The sequence below is a fragment of the Leptidea sinapis genome, chromosome 19 (genome assembly GCF_905404315.1).
Source record: "Leptidea sinapis chromosome 19, ilLepSina1.1, whole genome shotgun sequence".
NCBI lineage: Eukaryota > Metazoa > Arthropoda > Insecta > Lepidoptera > Pieridae > Leptidea > Leptidea sinapis.
This window is the reverse complement of record NC_066283.1, coordinates 795,865-814,081: the sequence shown is the minus strand read 5'-3', so window position 1 is coordinate 814,081 and position 18,217 is coordinate 795,865. Positions and strand designations below refer to the sequence as shown.

At 35.9% G+C, this 18,217-nt stretch overlaps 2 protein-coding genes across 2 annotated transcripts; both read left to right on the top strand.

Moving 5' to 3' along the window:
• Positions 1 to 595: 595 nt before the first annotated feature.
• On the top strand, positions 596 to 8,773 carry LOC126969682 (uncharacterized). The gene is made up of 4 exons (XM_050815229.1): positions 596 to 1,924; positions 3,559 to 3,695; positions 6,272 to 6,402; positions 8,523 to 8,773. The coding sequence occupies exons 1-4, from the start codon at positions 596 to 598 to the stop codon at positions 8,771 to 8,773; spliced, it is 1,848 nt and encodes a 615-aa protein (XP_050671186.1).
• Positions 8,774 to 11,607: 2,834 nt separating this feature from the next.
• LOC126969870 (uncharacterized) lies at positions 11,608 to 18,135 on the top strand. The gene is made up of 4 exons (XM_050815451.1): positions 11,608 to 11,689; positions 11,788 to 13,046; positions 15,862 to 16,008; positions 16,558 to 18,135. The coding sequence occupies exons 2-4, from the start codon at positions 12,977 to 12,979 to the stop codon at positions 17,799 to 17,801; spliced, it is 1,461 nt and encodes a 486-aa protein (XP_050671408.1). The 5' UTR covers positions 11,608 to 11,689; positions 11,788 to 12,976; the 3' UTR covers positions 17,802 to 18,135.
• The last annotated feature ends 82 nt before the right edge of the window (positions 18,136 to 18,217 follow it).

Here is an 18,217-nt window from a genome sequence, read left to right as displayed (position 1 = left end):
AACAGATACGTGTGTGCCTAACACACACGTTATACGGAATGGACGGCTTTGCTTCTGCGATAACTTCGGCAATTGGAATCATGGAAATTGCAATGTAATTGAAAGGCGATTTATTTGCAAGATTGGCCATGCAATTCGCCGAGGCTGCAACCAATGTATATGTCAAAAAAACGGACGTTACTTATGTACAAACATTTATTGTTTAGGAGACCAGTCACCCATATTGCGATCTGCTTTAACTGCTTATGAAAATAAATGTACACCATTCAAATCTTACTATGTAAATTGTAGTTTATGTGTCTGTCCAGGATCTGGTATATCTGCGGAAGCCCAATGTATTAAAGACAATTCCTGTTCATTGAATTCAAGCATTACGAATTTTCATACCGTTTCAAAGAACCACTGTATACCAAATGTTGTGTATATATTCCCATGCATACAATGTGTTTGTTCTGACAGTGGCGTATTTGTTCGGGACAAATGCAATGATAAATGTCGATCTACTACTAAAAATATCTCACGCAGATGTATCCCGGGTACTCATTACAGAGTTGATTGTGACATTTGTTTATGTCCAGATAACAGTGTACCAGACATGTCAATGTGTCAAAGAGGGAATTGCAATGAAAGCGGATATCCCAACGTTCAAATTATAGTGAAAAACATGACGAACTGTGAGCCAAACACCTTCACAATGCCAACTTGCATGTACTGTGATTGCAACTTAGATGGCACAGTTAATGAGAATAGGTGTACCGAAATAGAATGTTCGCGAGTCAACAATATACAAGATATTGCTGGAAGAGTTCATTGCAGTCCTGGAGAAGTAGTTCCAGTTTGTGTTGAATGTTTTTGTCTCAGCAAAGGACTTGCAAATGTCAATTACTGTAGTATAACTTGCACTCCCCAAAGTAAACTACGCATTCTGGAATTAATTATTAATAACAGTTCAGTAGATATTATAGATGAAAACAAAATGAAAATAGGTAAAGATGGTGAAAACTGCAATTCGAATACTGTTTATCTTGTCAATGGAAAATACTGCCTTTGTCCTGGAACTGGTGACAAAATTTTTAAGCTATGCACATCTACTTACAATATAGTTACACCAAATCATACAGAATCTTTACACGAAAAAGTTGTTGAAGTCAGCACCGACATAACATGTGAGTCGGGAACTTTTGTGCACATACAGTGTAACACGTGCTTCTGTCCCAAAAACGGAAAAATTGATATTAAATGGTGCACGCATGATGATTGCTCAGTTAAGAAAGAATCTGAACTCGAACATAAAACTATCACACTGGTGAGTTCAACGAATAATTCTGACGGCAGTTGTGTTCCTGGATCTATGTCGAAAGTAAAATGTAACTTTTGTATATGCCCTGATTCGGGGATATTATCAGAGCGCGTGTGTACAAAAAACAATTGTTATGAGCTGGACACTCAATATTTTGATGCAGTACAATTTACTTGCGAACCACTATCTTACTACGAAGTTGATTGTAATGTCTGTTTGTGTCCACGCGTTGGAATCAAAAACATTGCTAAATGCACTCAGAATCAATGCGAGAGGAATTTTTTGAGATCAAGCGATTGTACTCCAAGCACACTCTTCACCGACGTATGCAATGTTTGCGTGTGTCCACCCAATGGGGATACATCAGATCGAGCGTGTACCAAGCATCAATGTAGCGTTGCCCCGTTGAGCATATATGAACCACCGCAAAGCTTATTACAAAACGAAGCAGAAGACAAGAAGATAAGGAATCTGGATTTATGTTTTCCAGGAGAGGAGTTCACAGAGGGTTGTAAAATATGTGTCTGTCCCGAATTGGGTCTAAAAATGTATGCCAATTGCGATGATACTCAATGCAAAGAACAGCACAGCAATAACTCTACAAGTAATTTCGAAAGTTTGATGGTAGGTGAATATCAAGTTGAAATTATCTAATTAGGGTCACATTTTTTTACTTTTTATCTAACAACGCTTTTAGCAACAGACAACTGTGAAGATTCTCATTTACGATACGCAAATATAATTATTTTTATCGAGAATCATTATTGAATAAAATATCATACATAAGGTATCATAGTTGCATAAAAATTGTTTTTTGTTAGAAATTGTGATCATAGTGCATATTGAAACTGACCAGTGTTCATACAGGCTTTGGCACTAAAAATTTCGGGAATTACTATTAAAAAATGTATTTATTGCTTTTCGACCAAATTCGATTCGATGGAACCAATCATTGAAACAACCATTCCATTCGGAAGTTGGGGTCTCCAAAATGGCCGTTTTGTAGGCGTCCACAGCTTCTTCAGGTGATGAAAATCTCTGACCACGCAATTTATTCTTTATTTTAGAGAAAGTATAGAAATCATTAGGGCTTAGGTCGGGGCTGTGGCGCGGTTGGTCTAATAATTCTATGTTCTCTTGCTCTAAAAACTCTTTTGTTCTGTGCGCGGTGTGAGAACTCGCATTGTCGTGAAGGAGGATGATGAGGCGGTTGCAGTTCTCTTTAAGGAGTTCAGAAACGACCTGTGGCAAAGAAATGCTAGCATACCATCCTGCACTAACCGTTTTTTGTCCCTCAAGAGGAATGGTCGCAATATGACAAACGTGGCCACCATTTTTTTTGCAACACTCCGTGAACGAACAATTTTTGTTGGCTTTAACTCATTTTCAAACACCCAAACTCGTGACTGGTTCTTTGTTTCGGGTTCATACGCGTATACCTAGGATTCGTCACCTGATACGATATTGTATACAGCATTTGAGGATCCTGCGTGGAATCTTTCGAGAGTTCTGACGCACCAAGTAACGCGAGCCGCTTTTTGCTCTTCACAGAGCAAATGCGGTATCCATCGGGAAAACAACTTTTTTACACCTAATTGTTCATGCAAAATTATTTGTATTTGACTCATGTCCGTGTCTAAAGTTGTCTGAATTTCGCGGTATGTCGATCTTCCTCAATCAGCTTACGCACAGCATCAACGTTTTCTTCGGTGACTGCAGTTTTTGGACGACCTTGACGGGGATCATCACTGAGCTTGACACGTCCACGTTGAAATTCAGCAAACCGGCGATAAATTGTGGTTTTGGATGTGGCTTCATCACCAAATGCAGAAATCATCCGGTCAACACACTATTTTTGTGTTAAACCACTTCGAAAGTCATAATAAATCATCGCTCTAGAATTTTCTCGAGTCAATTCCATTTTCTCAACGACTAAACAAGTTTGACAAGACCTTGTTACAAGACCGAGATTATTTTTTTAAATAAATAAATGGTATTCGATTTTTAAAACCAAGGAGTTTTTAATTAAAAAGATTTTAATATGACATGAACAGTGGAAATATTCCATTCCCGATACTTTTAGTGCAGCCTATCTATCGTAAAAAATCTCTTTAACACTGTATTAGATTCTAGAGTAGCGTTTTCTGTTTTAACCATTTAGTTTTGACCATCTTCCATGCTTCACTGCTCCAAGTTAGAGTGTTTTACATTCATCGATGGTGCCTCTAGACTATTCAGTAATACTGACAATGTTTTAGACAGGTGAAACCATCGTGGAAGAGCACGTACCGCACAATAGAGTCAGAAGATACGAGGTAGATCATTGTATGGAGTTTAAGATTCAGACAACGACAGAACGGAAGCAATGCACGCCAGGCGCCATGTACATCGTGAGGTAGGTGCACAGGTCGCTGAGTGGGCCTCCGGTAGTAGTGTGTCAGCACGCTCTAAGACAGTGGTTCCCAACCTTTTTTTGGTCATGGACCACTTCGATTTATTTATTGTTAGCAGGGACCACAATGTACAAGAAAAATAAGCTGCATCAATCCGAAAAAATAAGTAATCAAATATACTTTAGTAGAATTTAAAAATTGCCTTGCGTTCTTATTGCTTTAGGATTCTTCTGTTTTACTAACGTTGCCAGACCAGAGCGTGATCCCAACATTGCTGGCCAGAGCGCCATCCGTATAGAAACCAACGAGTTTCTCCCAGCTAATGTTATGTTTCTGAAAATATTCCAATATCCTGTTCGTGACGTCGATTCTTTACAATGTGCAGCGTGCACGTATTGAGATTGGATCACGGTCTGAGGACCATATTCTGACTCCTGCTGACCACTGGTTAGGAACCACTGCACTAAGAGTCTTAAGAAGACGAGCGGAATAAAGGGTTTTTTAAGAATGCTGACCGATATTAACGGAGTATTATTCGTTGTGGTGTTTGAAATCCCAACAAGATATTTTACATTAATAATGGGCCTTTTGGAGCGATGGCATTTTTTTCTGATTGCAACGGTGTTTATTTTTTCGAAACATTGCAAAAGCAGAAACGAATTATTTTTACCTTCTAACTACCTACTAAACGAAGTAAATTTTATATGGTAGATTGGTACTGTATTGTACGAAAAGATTAGAAATGCCGTGGTTCACTGAATATTAATTAAAAAAAAAATTAAATATATTATACTACGACTACGTCTATATATTATCATAGTTAAATTCTTGACGCTTCACGCACTTCCTATCCCTTTTACCTGGTATTGGAGTAAAAGAGATCACTGCGCGGATACGGCACTTCAATCTGTTTTGTATGTAGGTATGCCTAAAGTCTATTATAACCTCGGGAGGGAACCATAAACTTAGTACTACTGTAATAGACGAACCCTGTATGAAAGTGAGATCCTAGACTATCCTTAGATAAAATCAAGTTGTGAGAAAGGATGAAGACCATGAAACCGTTTTGAAACAATTTAGTGTCCATTACTCTCCTGTCAAATGGGACCACGTTTTAATTTTAGTGTTTTTATCGTAGATTGTGTTGTTACATATACCAATAATCCAAACAAAGAAATATTTCACAGGTGATTCTTCAATATTACTTTCGTGGTGTTTATTTTCGTAGAACATATGTTCTAAAATACTAAATATTACATTTTATATACGCAGTAAACATTATATTTTCTAAAGATTATAATAATTAAAAAAATATGTTTTAGAAAATAAAATATTGTAGGTATACGTGAATATGACACCGTTTATCAATATTTGTCTTAGGTATTAACAAAGCAAAATACTACACACAAAATATCTGTGCAGCGCTGTCAAGTTTGTTTAGCACACCGGCAGTGCTGACCTTGAAAGATCCGGCACGCATGGCGAAACAAAAAAACTAATCACTCTATCTCATTTCTTTACATAAGACTCGCATAAGTTTTTGTTTTTCTCATGTGAGTGAGACGGAAGCTATCAATTAGTCTAGATACTATACTTGGTCTATAAGCAACTGTTCGCTTTCAATCTTCTCCGGATTATACTTCATGGCCAATCGCCGCAATACTGTAACCACTACTATTTCAAACTTATGTCAAATGACTGCACGTCTATTAAACTATATTTAAATTTTTACGCAGTCCCGCCTCTTATTACGTAGTATTTATATCCTCTTTGGCTAGTATACTAAGTTTATGGAGAGAATCTTGTCATTTTGTGGTTTCAACGGTTGTTTGACGTCAACATGCATGTTGACAGCATTTTAGATTGGTGATTTTATGTGGACATTAAGATCACAGAGTAGAATAGTATTTTAAACTGTGCTAAGATAGTAAAGTTGATCAATATTGGCAATGAGATTCTACGAGTATACATATAGACAATGCACCTCATGCCACAAATGACACCATAATAACCTTCGACTGCTACGTCTATACATTTCTGATTGTGTACTTTCATCTGTCCCATTCTGACAATCGGGTATTGTCAATAATATTGTACCATATTTAATGTAAAAATATTCGTTTTATTCAATTTCTTCCGCTTTTAGCATATCAATCTTATTTAATAAAATAATCTTACCGATGATAAGTCACACCATCTTTTTTTGCGTCGTTAACGTATTATTTGAGCACTTTTTATACCACACTTAGGCTTGTTGATTGACACACAGTTGACACACGACTAAGGAGAAAAGTGTGCTTACATTGGCTTTAAGCACACTTTTGCCGTTCTGTTATCAGACTGCGAATGATATGTCCATATGAACGTCATTGAATATGGGCGATATCATCTTCAAGTTATGTATAACTTATATACAGCTATAGCATATTATGCATAATGATTAGATACTGACGGGTTATTTAAAAATTCTTTCCTCTAAAAATATTTTAAATTGTAATAAAAGAAATATGATTGGATCATAATCGGTAAGATGTTCAAGAAAATACATTAAGTTTAATTTTAGTATTTCGACTTCCAGGTGTCGTCAATGTATCTGCCCCTACATGGGCAGTATAAATGACTTTTGCCGCCCATTACCTGCGAAAATGTATTGTGAACAGGCGTACCCCAATTATAACTTCGTACCAATGGGAAGAAGACTAATTGCAGGTAACTTTTAGTAAAAATATAAAGTAGCTGTTATTGGCTAACTCGTCCCATGTCAATTGATATTCTAACTGTTTGAATTAATTAGTTCGGCAGTCAGTTAGTGGTAATTCAGAGTAGAGTCATATCATGATTACCATTACTAAAAGAAAACTATTTCGAGTTTTTTGAGTAATGGCAGAAGATCCGGTTAGGATATAGTTACCAGCCACTGCTTAACTAAACTCTGAATTAAAAAACTTACTACTAAATGAGAATATTTATGTCGGCCACACAGGAAATTGAGCTTATTACCATACTGAGCTGATTCATGTGAGAGTGCGGGCGCGGGGCGGTGTTCAAGTTTTGTTTTTCAAATTCAATTATTTTTATTCAAAATAGAATTAAAAATTACTAATTTAACGTCAAAAATCCATTCGAAAGTATATTATATGCCTCAGACCTGAGAAGAACAGGCACAAGTTTCACTTCTTTTTTCACTGCTTGTGGCGGCGATTTGGGGCGGGTCGTCCTCTTCCCTAAAATATAGTCGAGCGTGAACAGGCGCTACTTGAGGTGGCAGAATGGTCCTGTTACAAGAAACTCAACACTGCTATCATGGTTTTTAAATTAAAGTTACTATAAAAATAAATAAATTATTATTTTTAATCGCTAATAAAATGCTCGCATAACACCTTTATTTATTTAAAGTATGCGTATTGGGCTTCGTACTCAATAACTCTTGTGTTTTTACTTACTAATTTCCATTATGTTTTTTATTGTCGTTTATTTGAATATTTGACGTAAGTAGATGCAATTTTTTTTGCATCACTTTACATATTATTTACATGTAATGATTTGTTATATGATGGAGCTGTAAAGTGTAAATATTGATTTAAAATAGTGGCAAAGGGTTTTATGCTATTTAACACATAACTCTCTATACATACTCTTACCATAGGCAAACAATTTGTAATAGTACAAATACAGAAGGTTCAATGCGCAAAATGAATTTAAGCAATAGCGACTCTTGCGGCCAAATAAAAAGGTTTAATTCAGATCGCACAGCGCTTATAACCTACATTTCATTCACCTAGATCGTAGGTAGCAATCATGAATGGTAATTTCATTATAATAATGATCACTTTAATTTAAATTGTTTCAGCGACTTAGATTTTAATTAAATTTGGATCGCAATGACCAATTAATAGGATTTGCTTTTTTTATGTTTCTCCATTTTTAAAAGATCGGTCGGACCGGTGTAGAAGGTGAGAACAAAGCTCGCCGTATACATACATATATATATAGCACTGTATAGCCACGTTGACGTGACCGGCGACCGCCGCGCGTGCATTCATTTCGATACCTCTTACCTGCACCGGTAATGATACGGATACCTGCCATAGAGCTCACATTATAGAATAAAACACACTTTTGCCTTTAATCTACTCAAATATTATATTATACTAGCTGACCCGACAGACGTCGTTCTGTAGATAGTAAAAAAAATACTGTTTTATAGGAATTTGCCAATAATATTTGAAAACATCAAGAATTATTTCGTAAAATATGCTTCCTGTTGTTATAATGTAATTGTTTCACAGCGGAACTGTCAAACCGTGCGTCACTAAATTCTATCATAGAAAATATGTCCATACAAAACAAATATTTTAAAATAAAAATAATTATAGGTCCCAAATCGAAATAAAAACTATCCTATCTCTCAAGTTGGACCAAACTGCACTCCATGAAGTAATCCCCATTAAAATCCGTTCATTAGTTTAGGAGTCCATCGCGGACAATCAACGTGTCACGTAATTTATATATATTAAGATTATGTTGAATAAATACTCTACATATTGTGTGAAAGACCTTGAACTATACAAATGGCAGACAGCATAACGCTATCATGAAATGACATGATAGCGCGACACTTACCGCTTCCTCTCATTAATGCTCAACCTTTTCCGAAGTGGTAAATGTAAAAAGAAAAGAAAACTTTGACATTCATATTTATAATTTCCTTGACCTACATGAATAAAATGATTTTTCGTTTATGTATCTATTAGAATAAATAATTGAATATAAGTGTGTAATACTCAAATACACAAGATAAAATAAATAAAAATATATTTATGTTACAGGTAATTCTACAATTGATGCATCAATTAAAACAACGAACGGTTCGCTTCCTGAAGAAATAGTTTACGAGGTTCCCCACGAGCACACCAAGTATAAATGTGAGAAAGTTGGCAACATTATGGACGAGTGCTATATTTGTAAATGTGAAGAATCTCTTCTTGTCATTGAAGAACATTGTTTTAAAAGTAGCGCTACAAAATGCGTACACGCTAAGCCTCTTTTTCTGTACGATAATAAAGTTATTACGCAATAAAACCTATTTTCTTGAACCTATATTTGGAACCTAGATAAATATCGGTTAATAGGTGTTAAATAGGAGTTAAATAAAAATAAAGAAAACGAAATATATAAAATTTACCGTACCAAATTTCAAAAATGTTGATGCAAGTGATTGTTAAACGGAGAGGTGGTAAAATTCTTGGTATTGCTCTGGATTCCAAATAACAATGGGGCCCCCATATTGAAGGATTGGCGAACAGACTTAGTTCTGCAGCATATGCGGTTAAAAGGTTAGACAATTAACTGACATAGATACGAATACGAGGAACGATGCGTGCCGTTCCCAAAACAGCTGCTTTCTGTAACTGACGCTTTATCCAGTTATTAAGTGAGAGCATCTTGAGATGATGGTCGAGGCTCTTTGCTATAAGACCGTTTACGGAAACGACTATTGGGACAATTATTGTTGAATCAACTTCCCACATTTCAGTAACCTCGTGTACTAAGTCTATGTACTACGACAATTTGTCTATTTCAGCTTTCACAAGGTTATCATCAGACGGGATGGTGATATCAACAATAAATGCCCGACGCTCTAAGCGATCTACCAACACAATATCAGGCTTATTAGCAATGATAGTTCTGTCCGTGATGATAGATCGGTCCCAGTAGAGCTTGTCACGGCTGTTTTCCAGAACTGGCCCCGGAGTATACTTATAATACGGGACTTCAAAATGCACAAGATTGTATCGAAGAGCAAGTTGCTGATGGATAATACTGTCTACTTGGTTGTGTCTGTGCAAATACTCTCCATTGGCAAGACGAGAACAACCGGAAATAATATGTCTGATAGACTCACTAGGATGATGGCACGCCCGACATATGTCTACTGTGCCATCCTTGATGATGTATTTTCGGTAGTTATTCGTCTTGATAACTTCATCAGCAATTGCACAGACAAAACCTTCAGTTTCCCCAAAAAGGTCACCAAATCGTTTATTATTATTATAACTACTGGGCAATCGAGACTTAACATCTTATGTCTCACGGTGACGAGCGCAATTGTAGTGCCGCTCAGAATTTTTGGGATTTTCAAGAATCCTGAGCAGCACTGCATTGTAACGGGCAATGCGCATCAATTACTACTTACCAGCTGAACATCCTGCTCGTAGTCGTCCCTTATTTTTATAAAAAATAAAATAATAATAAAAAAAAACTCTTGCGGGTGGAATATCGTAAAATCCGTTCTTAGTTGACCTCTACCCGGCCAAAGGATATTCAAAGGCCAAATTCCAAGCCAGCAATTCTGTACGCTTGGTTCCAGTCAATATACAGGGCGTCCCAAAGTTATGGGACATGAAGGGAAAGTACCTTAAATATCGAAGATAGGCTATTTTACTAAAAGAAGACTTTATGTTATTTTTAAAAGTTAGTAATTCTGCTTTCAAAGATTTTCTAAAAATTACTTGCCTCGAATCGGAATCGAACCGACTTAAATGTAAAAAAATACACCCCTACTTTTATGATGCCAATCGAAAGAATGGCCAATAACTAATAACTCTTCTTAAGTAACATAGTATTTTAAAAGAAAGGAACAACGTAAAATGAATGTTTTCCTACTTGGATTGGTACGAATGGACCGATTAGATGGCCGGCCAGATCCCCGGACCTTACACCATTAGATTTCTTCTTTTGGGGGTATGTGAAAGATATGCTATACAAAAGCGATACGAGAACGTGGGCGAGTTACAAACAAAATTGTACTATATCATATCGAGTATTCACCATAAAATGATAAGAAAATCAACAGGCAGCGGACTCATTAAAAGATTGGTATTTGCGTAAGACAAGAGAGATCACATTTTGAGCATTTAATTAATTAATTTACAAAAAAATACCCACTTAATTGACTACTTTCTTTTAAAATACTATGTTACTCGAGAAGAGTTATTAGTTTTTGGCAATTCTTTCGATTGGCATCACAAAAGTAGGGGTGTTTTTTTTTTTACATTTAAGTCGGTTCGATTCCCAGACAAGGCAAGTAATTTTTAGAAAATCTTTGAATGTAGAATTACTAACTTTTAAAAATAACATCAAGTCTTCTTTCAGTAAAATAGCCTATCTTCGATATTTAAGGTACTTTCCCTTCATGTCCCATACCTTTGGGACACCTGTATAGTTGGAAATCTCTATAGCTAGTCTTGCCATAAATACTGAAACAGAGAAAAAAAATTGTATTGCAGTTATCATTTATTACTTTTACTGTGTGTTAGTTTAATACATAAACATAAAACAATTTAAAATCCAAAAAGCTTATTCGAAGTGGTCTTCATTGGCGGCAATACACTTCATTAAACGTTGAGGCCAGTTATCAATCACTCTTTCCATGGGAAAATTCCTCACTGCCAATTGTACGGATTGTTTAAGGGACTCCAAATTATCATCGCCTTTAGAGCAAGCCCTAAAGCTGACCATAAATCATAATTCAGCGGATTAAGATAGGGACTAGACAACGGCCTGAATGGGCAAATGAGACTTAACATCTTGTCTCAAGGTAAGGAGTGCAATTGTAGTGCCGCTTATAATTTTTGGGAGTTCTTCGAGAATCCCGAGCGGCACTAATTGTAATTGGGGTGTATTAATTACCATCAGCTGAAATTCATGCTTGCCTTGTCCCTTATTTTCATAAATAAAAAAAATTGTTGGAGCTAATTCCATCAATAATACTTGTTCATTTTTAAATCAAACAATATTAACCACTAATAAAATTACTGAAGCGGAAACAGTAATCGAATTGTGCTGATTAACTAATCGGGCTAGTTGTAGTACCTACCTATATCGAACAAATCTGTCTAAAATAGTAAATATCCGCATTAAAACGACATGTTGTCGAATGTGGGATTTTTATTAATAATATTCTATTTTAATATATTTCATACTCTAAATCTAGGTACGACACTCAGTTAAATGTGTCAAAGTCAATCTATAAATTCAAGTACTGAATAACTCTCTACAATTTTAGCTAAATCTTATATTAATAAATTCCAGGATATATTGCTGAAGGAATGGAGTGTGAACCAGATCGTTATGCCGTCAAGGGATGTAATGTTTGTCGGTGTAATAATAAAGGACGCATTATTGAAAGTCAATGCACAAAAAGAAATTGCAACGAGATTAGTATTCAACCAAATCGAAGGCAAATAATTGTCGAAGGCAAGTGTGACCCTAAGACGTGGTACTCATTCGGGCCATGCCAACTATGTTACTGTGTGTCGGAACACAAAATAACTTGCGATAGGAATATGGAGAGAAGTAATATAGATCTAGGCAAGTACCATTTAACAATTTGCGGTGAAAATTTCTTAGAAGAAGCAAATGAATTGAAAGATTTTACAACGTTGCGACTTAGGCACAAATATAATAAAGTTCATTTTCGTAATAGTAAAATAACTCCTATGACTAATAACAAACCTACTGATAAAAACATCACAGATGACATTGAATCTTATAATAATAGTGATAATAGAATTGACGTTGAAGTGCTTGAGCCTAAAAATGATGAAGGTGCTTATCATAATGTTAACCAAAAGGTTGGTCAACATTTTCCTTACGATATTACAACTGTAGAAAAAAATAGAGGTTCAGATTCAAACAAGTTCAAGAATATAGAAATACGGATCTTTAATAAACCTGGAAAGAAATTACATAAATTGAATAAAAAGCTGTATCATGATGTTGGTCAAAATTTACCTTACGATAGTACAGATGAAGACCAGAATCCAACAGCAAGTTATAAAAAGTTTCGGATCGTAAATATACATGAAGTGAGTAAACAACAACAAAAAAAGATAGCTAAAAGAAATAGACTTGTGCCTCCGTCTGTTTTGGATGAGGTTTGGAGTTCAGCTATGAGGAAATCATTCGTTTCGATCGATGGCATAGATACGTGTGTACCTGGAACTGTTGTGAAAGTAGAATGCAATGTTTGTTTTTGCATGAAGAATGGGAAAAAAGTGTGCACACTAAAGGTTTGTGACTCTACAAATCAGTAGTTGCAACTCGCACGGCAAACTATACAGTTTCACATAGTTTATCGCTGCTATTGGGTTGTGCAATCAAAATGCTTTATTCAGTAACTACGCAGCATCTTAATTATAATTAAATTTAATTAAAAATGATTGAAATTTTCTTTTACTCTACTATTCGATAACAAAGGTAGTCAAGGCTAAAGTAAATTATGATAAAGTTAGCAGCTGTTATTATACCACTTAGAATTATTTTCGTGCTTTCTTATAAACATCAGAAACGTAAGTAACTACGTTATTTTTATATAAATGAATTATAAATCAAACTCCAATCGTATTTCATACGGCTTGCCGATTTTTTCTTCGCGAAGGTGCTATACTGTCAAACTGGGTGGTTGACGCAATAGGTTGAACTGTTGAATCTCTCCACGGAGCCGCCGGTTCGATTCTTGCCCGCCACCTACCAGTGTGATGTCCGTTTTTAAATTATTTATATGTTTCTCCGACGCCTTCAAAGTCAAATAAACTTTATTCAATTCGGCTTAAACTAAGCGCTTTTGAATCGTCACTACAAATATTTCTTTTAAATTACTTAGTTTACCATATGTTCAAGAACATAATATAAGAAACTCAATGGCCACTCTTTTCAATCAAATAGAGTATTTTACCAATATATGAGTCGTGTTTAAATAATAAAAACTGTTCCATAAAAAGTAATAAAGAATGAATTGTACAAATTATCGTATATTGGATGCATAAACCTTTAGAACATGAATTCATCGTTTGTGTAAGGATACTTCATGAACATGATGGTCGTGATTACTGTCACAATTAGTATTTGCATCTATTTATCTATATATATATATAAGAGGTTTCCAAGCATATAGTCACTCATCACGATATCTCTGGAACCATTAGAGCTAAAGACTTGAAATTTGGTAGGAATATTCTTTTCACCGAGTAAAGGTCAGCTAAGAACGAATTTTCCAAAATTCCATCCGCAAGATATTTTTTTATTATAAACAGAACAACGTCCCCGTTCACGAGTTGACGCATGGACGAGCCATCGTTCCCCTCGCACATACTTGAAGGAAGGAGACGACCCGTGGCCACGTATCACATACTGTCAGGTTATCTGCATGTATACTTGTTTATCCGTCCCTTCCATAAAATAGCAGCTGCAATATTTTTCGACCATTTTTTTTTGGCTCCGTAATGCTTCATTCATACCGCATTCAGCCAGCAAATCACATAATGTTTACTACTCGTGGTTTATCTTCAAATATATTATATTTATCAGATTGTTTTAGTCCTGTTTATAAGTGTCAAATCAAAAATAATAGTAGGTATTCTTCTGATGATAAAATAAACTCTGGTCACTTGAGTCATAATATAAACAATAATTTTTTTTTAAGAAAATAAGGAACGAGACGAGAAGGTGGTTCAGTTGATGGTAATTGATACGCTCTACCCATTACAATGCAGTACCGCTCAGGATTTTTGAAAGACCCAAAAATTCTAAGCGGCACTACAATTGCGCTCGTCACCTTGAGACATAAGATGTTAAGTATCATTTGTGCAGAAATTTCACTAGCTACGGCGCACGTCAGACCGAAACACAGTAATGTTTACACATTACTGCTTCACGGCAGAAATAGGCGCCGTTGTGGTACCCATAATCTAGCCGGCATCCTGTGCAAAGGATCACTTCCCGACTAGAGAACTATATAAGAAAACTGATCAACTATCTATATGTCAGTTATCCAAATACAAAGTATGCATACTAGTTAGGAAAATACTCTTAGATTCCGTACATACACAAATCACTTTTAAGACAAAATCACATAAACATGGTACCTGAAACAAACATGAAGTACAATTAACTAAAGCTAGGATTACTTATGCTACGAAAACTATAGATACGATTTGAGGAAGACGACTATTTAATGACCTGCCCAAAGATATATTTGAGGAAAAATCTTATCCAAAATTTAAAGCTAACCTTAGAACATAGCGTATTTTAAATTTATTATTGCTTAAAATCACCGTTACTATAAAAATTATGCTTTCTTTTATATTTATTTAGATATAGCACGTGAACTTTTTTTTCTTTTTGAGAAATAAACTCTTTAAACCTAAGGAGCCTCCCACTGGTAAAAATCACACACATCTCGGAACACTTGTGGCCTACAGCCCTTCAGTGATTTCTCTACTGCAGCAAAAGAAAAATGATATAAATTATATTATTATTATTATTAAATAGTACATAAATAATAAGTTCACAAAAGCGAGTGAATGCTTGTCTCTGTTTATTTTCCTCGATTGAGATTTAGCACTTATTTTATAATATTTAAATTAAATACTTTTAATGGATTAGAACGCCTGTAATTATTACTATAATTTTTACATAAGGTGTTTGCGTAAAAGTTACATTTTTACAATCTATTTATGTAACCCGAGGGTTCATTACTACGTTTTCAGGCGGACTCGTTTTAATGAAATAAAAGACTTTATATAAGTTAATAGCTGACCCAGCAAACGTTGTATTGCCGATATTAAAATCGCGATACAAAAGTAACTGTTGATCGTAGATGGGTGAAAATTTGAAGTTGTATGTATTTTTTAAGGCTGACTCATAATCAAACAATTTTGAAAAAAAATGTCAAAAAAATTAAAAATAAAATTTCGAGTGGACCACCGTTAACATTTAGGGGGATGAAAAATAGATGTTGGCCGATTCTCAGACCTACAAAATTTCATGAGAATCGGTCAAGCCGTTTCGGAGGAGTACGGGAACGAACATTGTGACACGAGAATTTTATATATAAGATTACGACTGACGATCCCTACAGCTCAGTGGTTAGAACCTTGCCTACTGAGCTAGAGGTCCCGGGTTCGAATCCCGGTAGGTGCAATCATTTATATGATGAATATGAATGTTTGTTTCCGAGTCATGGATGTTTATAATATGTATTTATACCCATAGTACAGGCTATGCCTACTTTGGGGCAAGATAATTTGTGTAGGAGTGTGTTAATATTATATTATTATTATATTACCAAACTAAACACATTAACATTAAATTAAACTTTATCAGCCCTGGCCTTGTCTCTGTGGACTGAGCGATGCTCCAAACACGAAGTTATTCTGAACGACTGTAACTGGTGCACCTGTGATGAAAGCCATCGCTTCAAGTGTAAGGCTAGAGTTTGCGATCAAGTTGATATGTTCGGACATTTTAAAGGTAAATGTTTGTATATTATTAAGTTTTTTATGACAGTAAGGGACGCGACGAGCAGGACATTCAGCTGATGGTAATTTATACGTCCTGCCCATTCAATGCAGTGCCGCTCAAGATTCTTGAAAAACCCAAAAATTCTGAGCAGCACTACAACTGCGCTCTAGCTGCTGCGCTAACACTTTGAGATATAAGATGTTAAGTCTCATTTGCCCAGTAATTTCACCAGCTACGGCGCCCTTCAGACTGAAGCCCAATAATGCTATATACACCTGTTTCACAGGTATTGATTTAGATTATTACAGATATTGTTATATTAAAATCAGCAGCTATCTATCAATTCGAACCTTTTCTCCTCGCATTTCTACCCAAGCGCTATTCTCTGTGGTTCTAAATTTCCTAAAATGAAAACAAATTTTTATTCATATCAATAATTTTTGAAGCACTTGTCGCCTCTTTGAGGGTGTAGTCTTATTACATTAATTAGATTTATGATAAGCTTTGTAACTATGTTTTATAGAATAAGCACACAATAATTTCCAATTATGCCTACAGATACCATTCAAGATATCGACGTGGGTATGGAAGGTCATGGAGTATGGCGGTCCAAGCCAACAGCCTGTACACCGGGTGTTAATTATCGTCGAGGAAGTACTTTATGTGTGTGCGATGAAGACGGCAACTGGCCAAATCCGATGTGCAGAGATTTATTCAGAGTTCTTCATTCAGTCGAAGTAACCGGACAAAAACGCGTATCCGACAACCATACATGCACTCCAACGAAGCTTTATTTAGTCGGCTGTAACGTTTGTTTTTGTCCGTCAACGGGATATTTGAATCAGAATTTATGCACAACTAGAAATTGCTCCAGCAATGACCCGGTGCTAACACCATCGGATTTAAGAAGCGTTGATGACCAGAAAGAGTCTTTAACAGTTTATGCGACTTGCAATCCAGAACGAACTTACCACTATGATAAAATGGATTGTAATTGCTTACGGCATAATAGATTAGCTTGTAGATCCTATGACAGAAGTGACAATGGACACACCATGGCTGTGGATGAAGAACTTGATGAAAACACATGCCTGAACAGAAATAAGATGGAGATATTCCAAGTTGGTTGTAATTATTGCGTGTGTATTAGCGGGGACAAGGTAATGTGTTCTACTTTAAATTGTTTACCTGACAATGAAGTAGATCTATCTGGGATTCCTGAGAATATTCAACGACAGCTTGTGGCTCCACCTATCGATATATCTGAATGTGTTCCTGGTACGATTTTTAAAATGGATTGCAATGAGTGTCAGTGCTATAATAACGGATTAGATAAGATGTTCAACTGCTCAATTAATCCGTGTACAAACGATTTAAAGGAGAGACTCCACAAAAATTGCGTTGCCCACAATTATTATGAATCAAAATGTATGTCTTGTTATTGTTACGAAAATAACGGAGTAAAATCACAAATATGTTCTGTTAAAAGTAAATGTGACACAAATGATACTATTACTAGGAGTACTGTTGAGTCCTTGCGTGGATATTGCGAACCCTTGCATAAGTACAAAAAGGATTGTAATGAATGCAAATGTCTTGCAGACGGGGAAACGTTACTTTGTACGCTTAAGAAATGTGCAAAGCAGAAAGCGCTGGCGGTACAATTAGTGCCTTACCGACAACAGGTAGCCGAGACATGTCCCAAAAGATATTCCTACAAAGTAGACTGTAACATTTGTGTCTGCTTAGCAAACGGCAATGCAATTTGCACTACAACAGATTGCTCACGCTATCGGCACTAGCTAACTATGTTTGACTGATTTCTTTCGTAGAATTATTATAATTGAAAAAAAAATTCCCAAGACACATACCTACAGCCTACTCTCAGGTTTATAAAACCCCTCTTTTTCGTTGAATACCTTTTTATTTTTAAGGCCCGGTATCCACGAAAGCGGAGAGGAGAGGAGATGTATTTTGATAACCAATTAGATTTCTTTATTTCCACATATCCTCTGCAATTAGCTTCGGTGGAATAAAGTGGATCAAGCGGAGCGAAGAGGAGATGTCCCATTTGTCTATATAATTTTATGCCGCATCGGCCGGGCGGTCGGGGCTTCCGCGCCCTTTTCACCGCTGCCATTTCTCCCCGCGCCTCGTAAACCCGAAAACGTGTCTATAAACACAGCTCACATCTCCTCTCCGCTCTGGTGAATACTGG

Coding starts and splice junctions, on each gene's coding strand:
- LOC126969682 (XM_050815229.1), top strand. CDS start 596: ATGTCAATGTGTCAAAGAGGGAATTGCAATGAAAGCGGATATCCCAAC. Junction 3,696..6,271: donor GGCGCCATGTACATCGTGAG/GTAGGTGCACAG, acceptor TTCGACTTCCAG/GTGTCGTCAATGTATCTGCC. Junction 6,403..8,522: donor GGGAAGAAGACTAATTGCAG/GTAACTTTTAGT, acceptor TTTATGTTACAG/GTAATTCTACAATTGATGCA.
- LOC126969870 (XM_050815451.1), top strand. CDS start 12,977: ATGATAAAGTTAGCAGCTGTTATTATACCACTTAGAATTATTTTCGTG. Junction 13,047..15,861: donor TTCTTATAAACATCAGAAAC/GTAAGTAACTAC, acceptor AAACTTTATCAG/CCCTGGCCTTGTCTCTGTGG. Junction 16,009..16,557: donor TATGTTCGGACATTTTAAAG/GTAAATGTTTGT, acceptor TTATGCCTACAG/ATACCATTCAAGATATCGAC.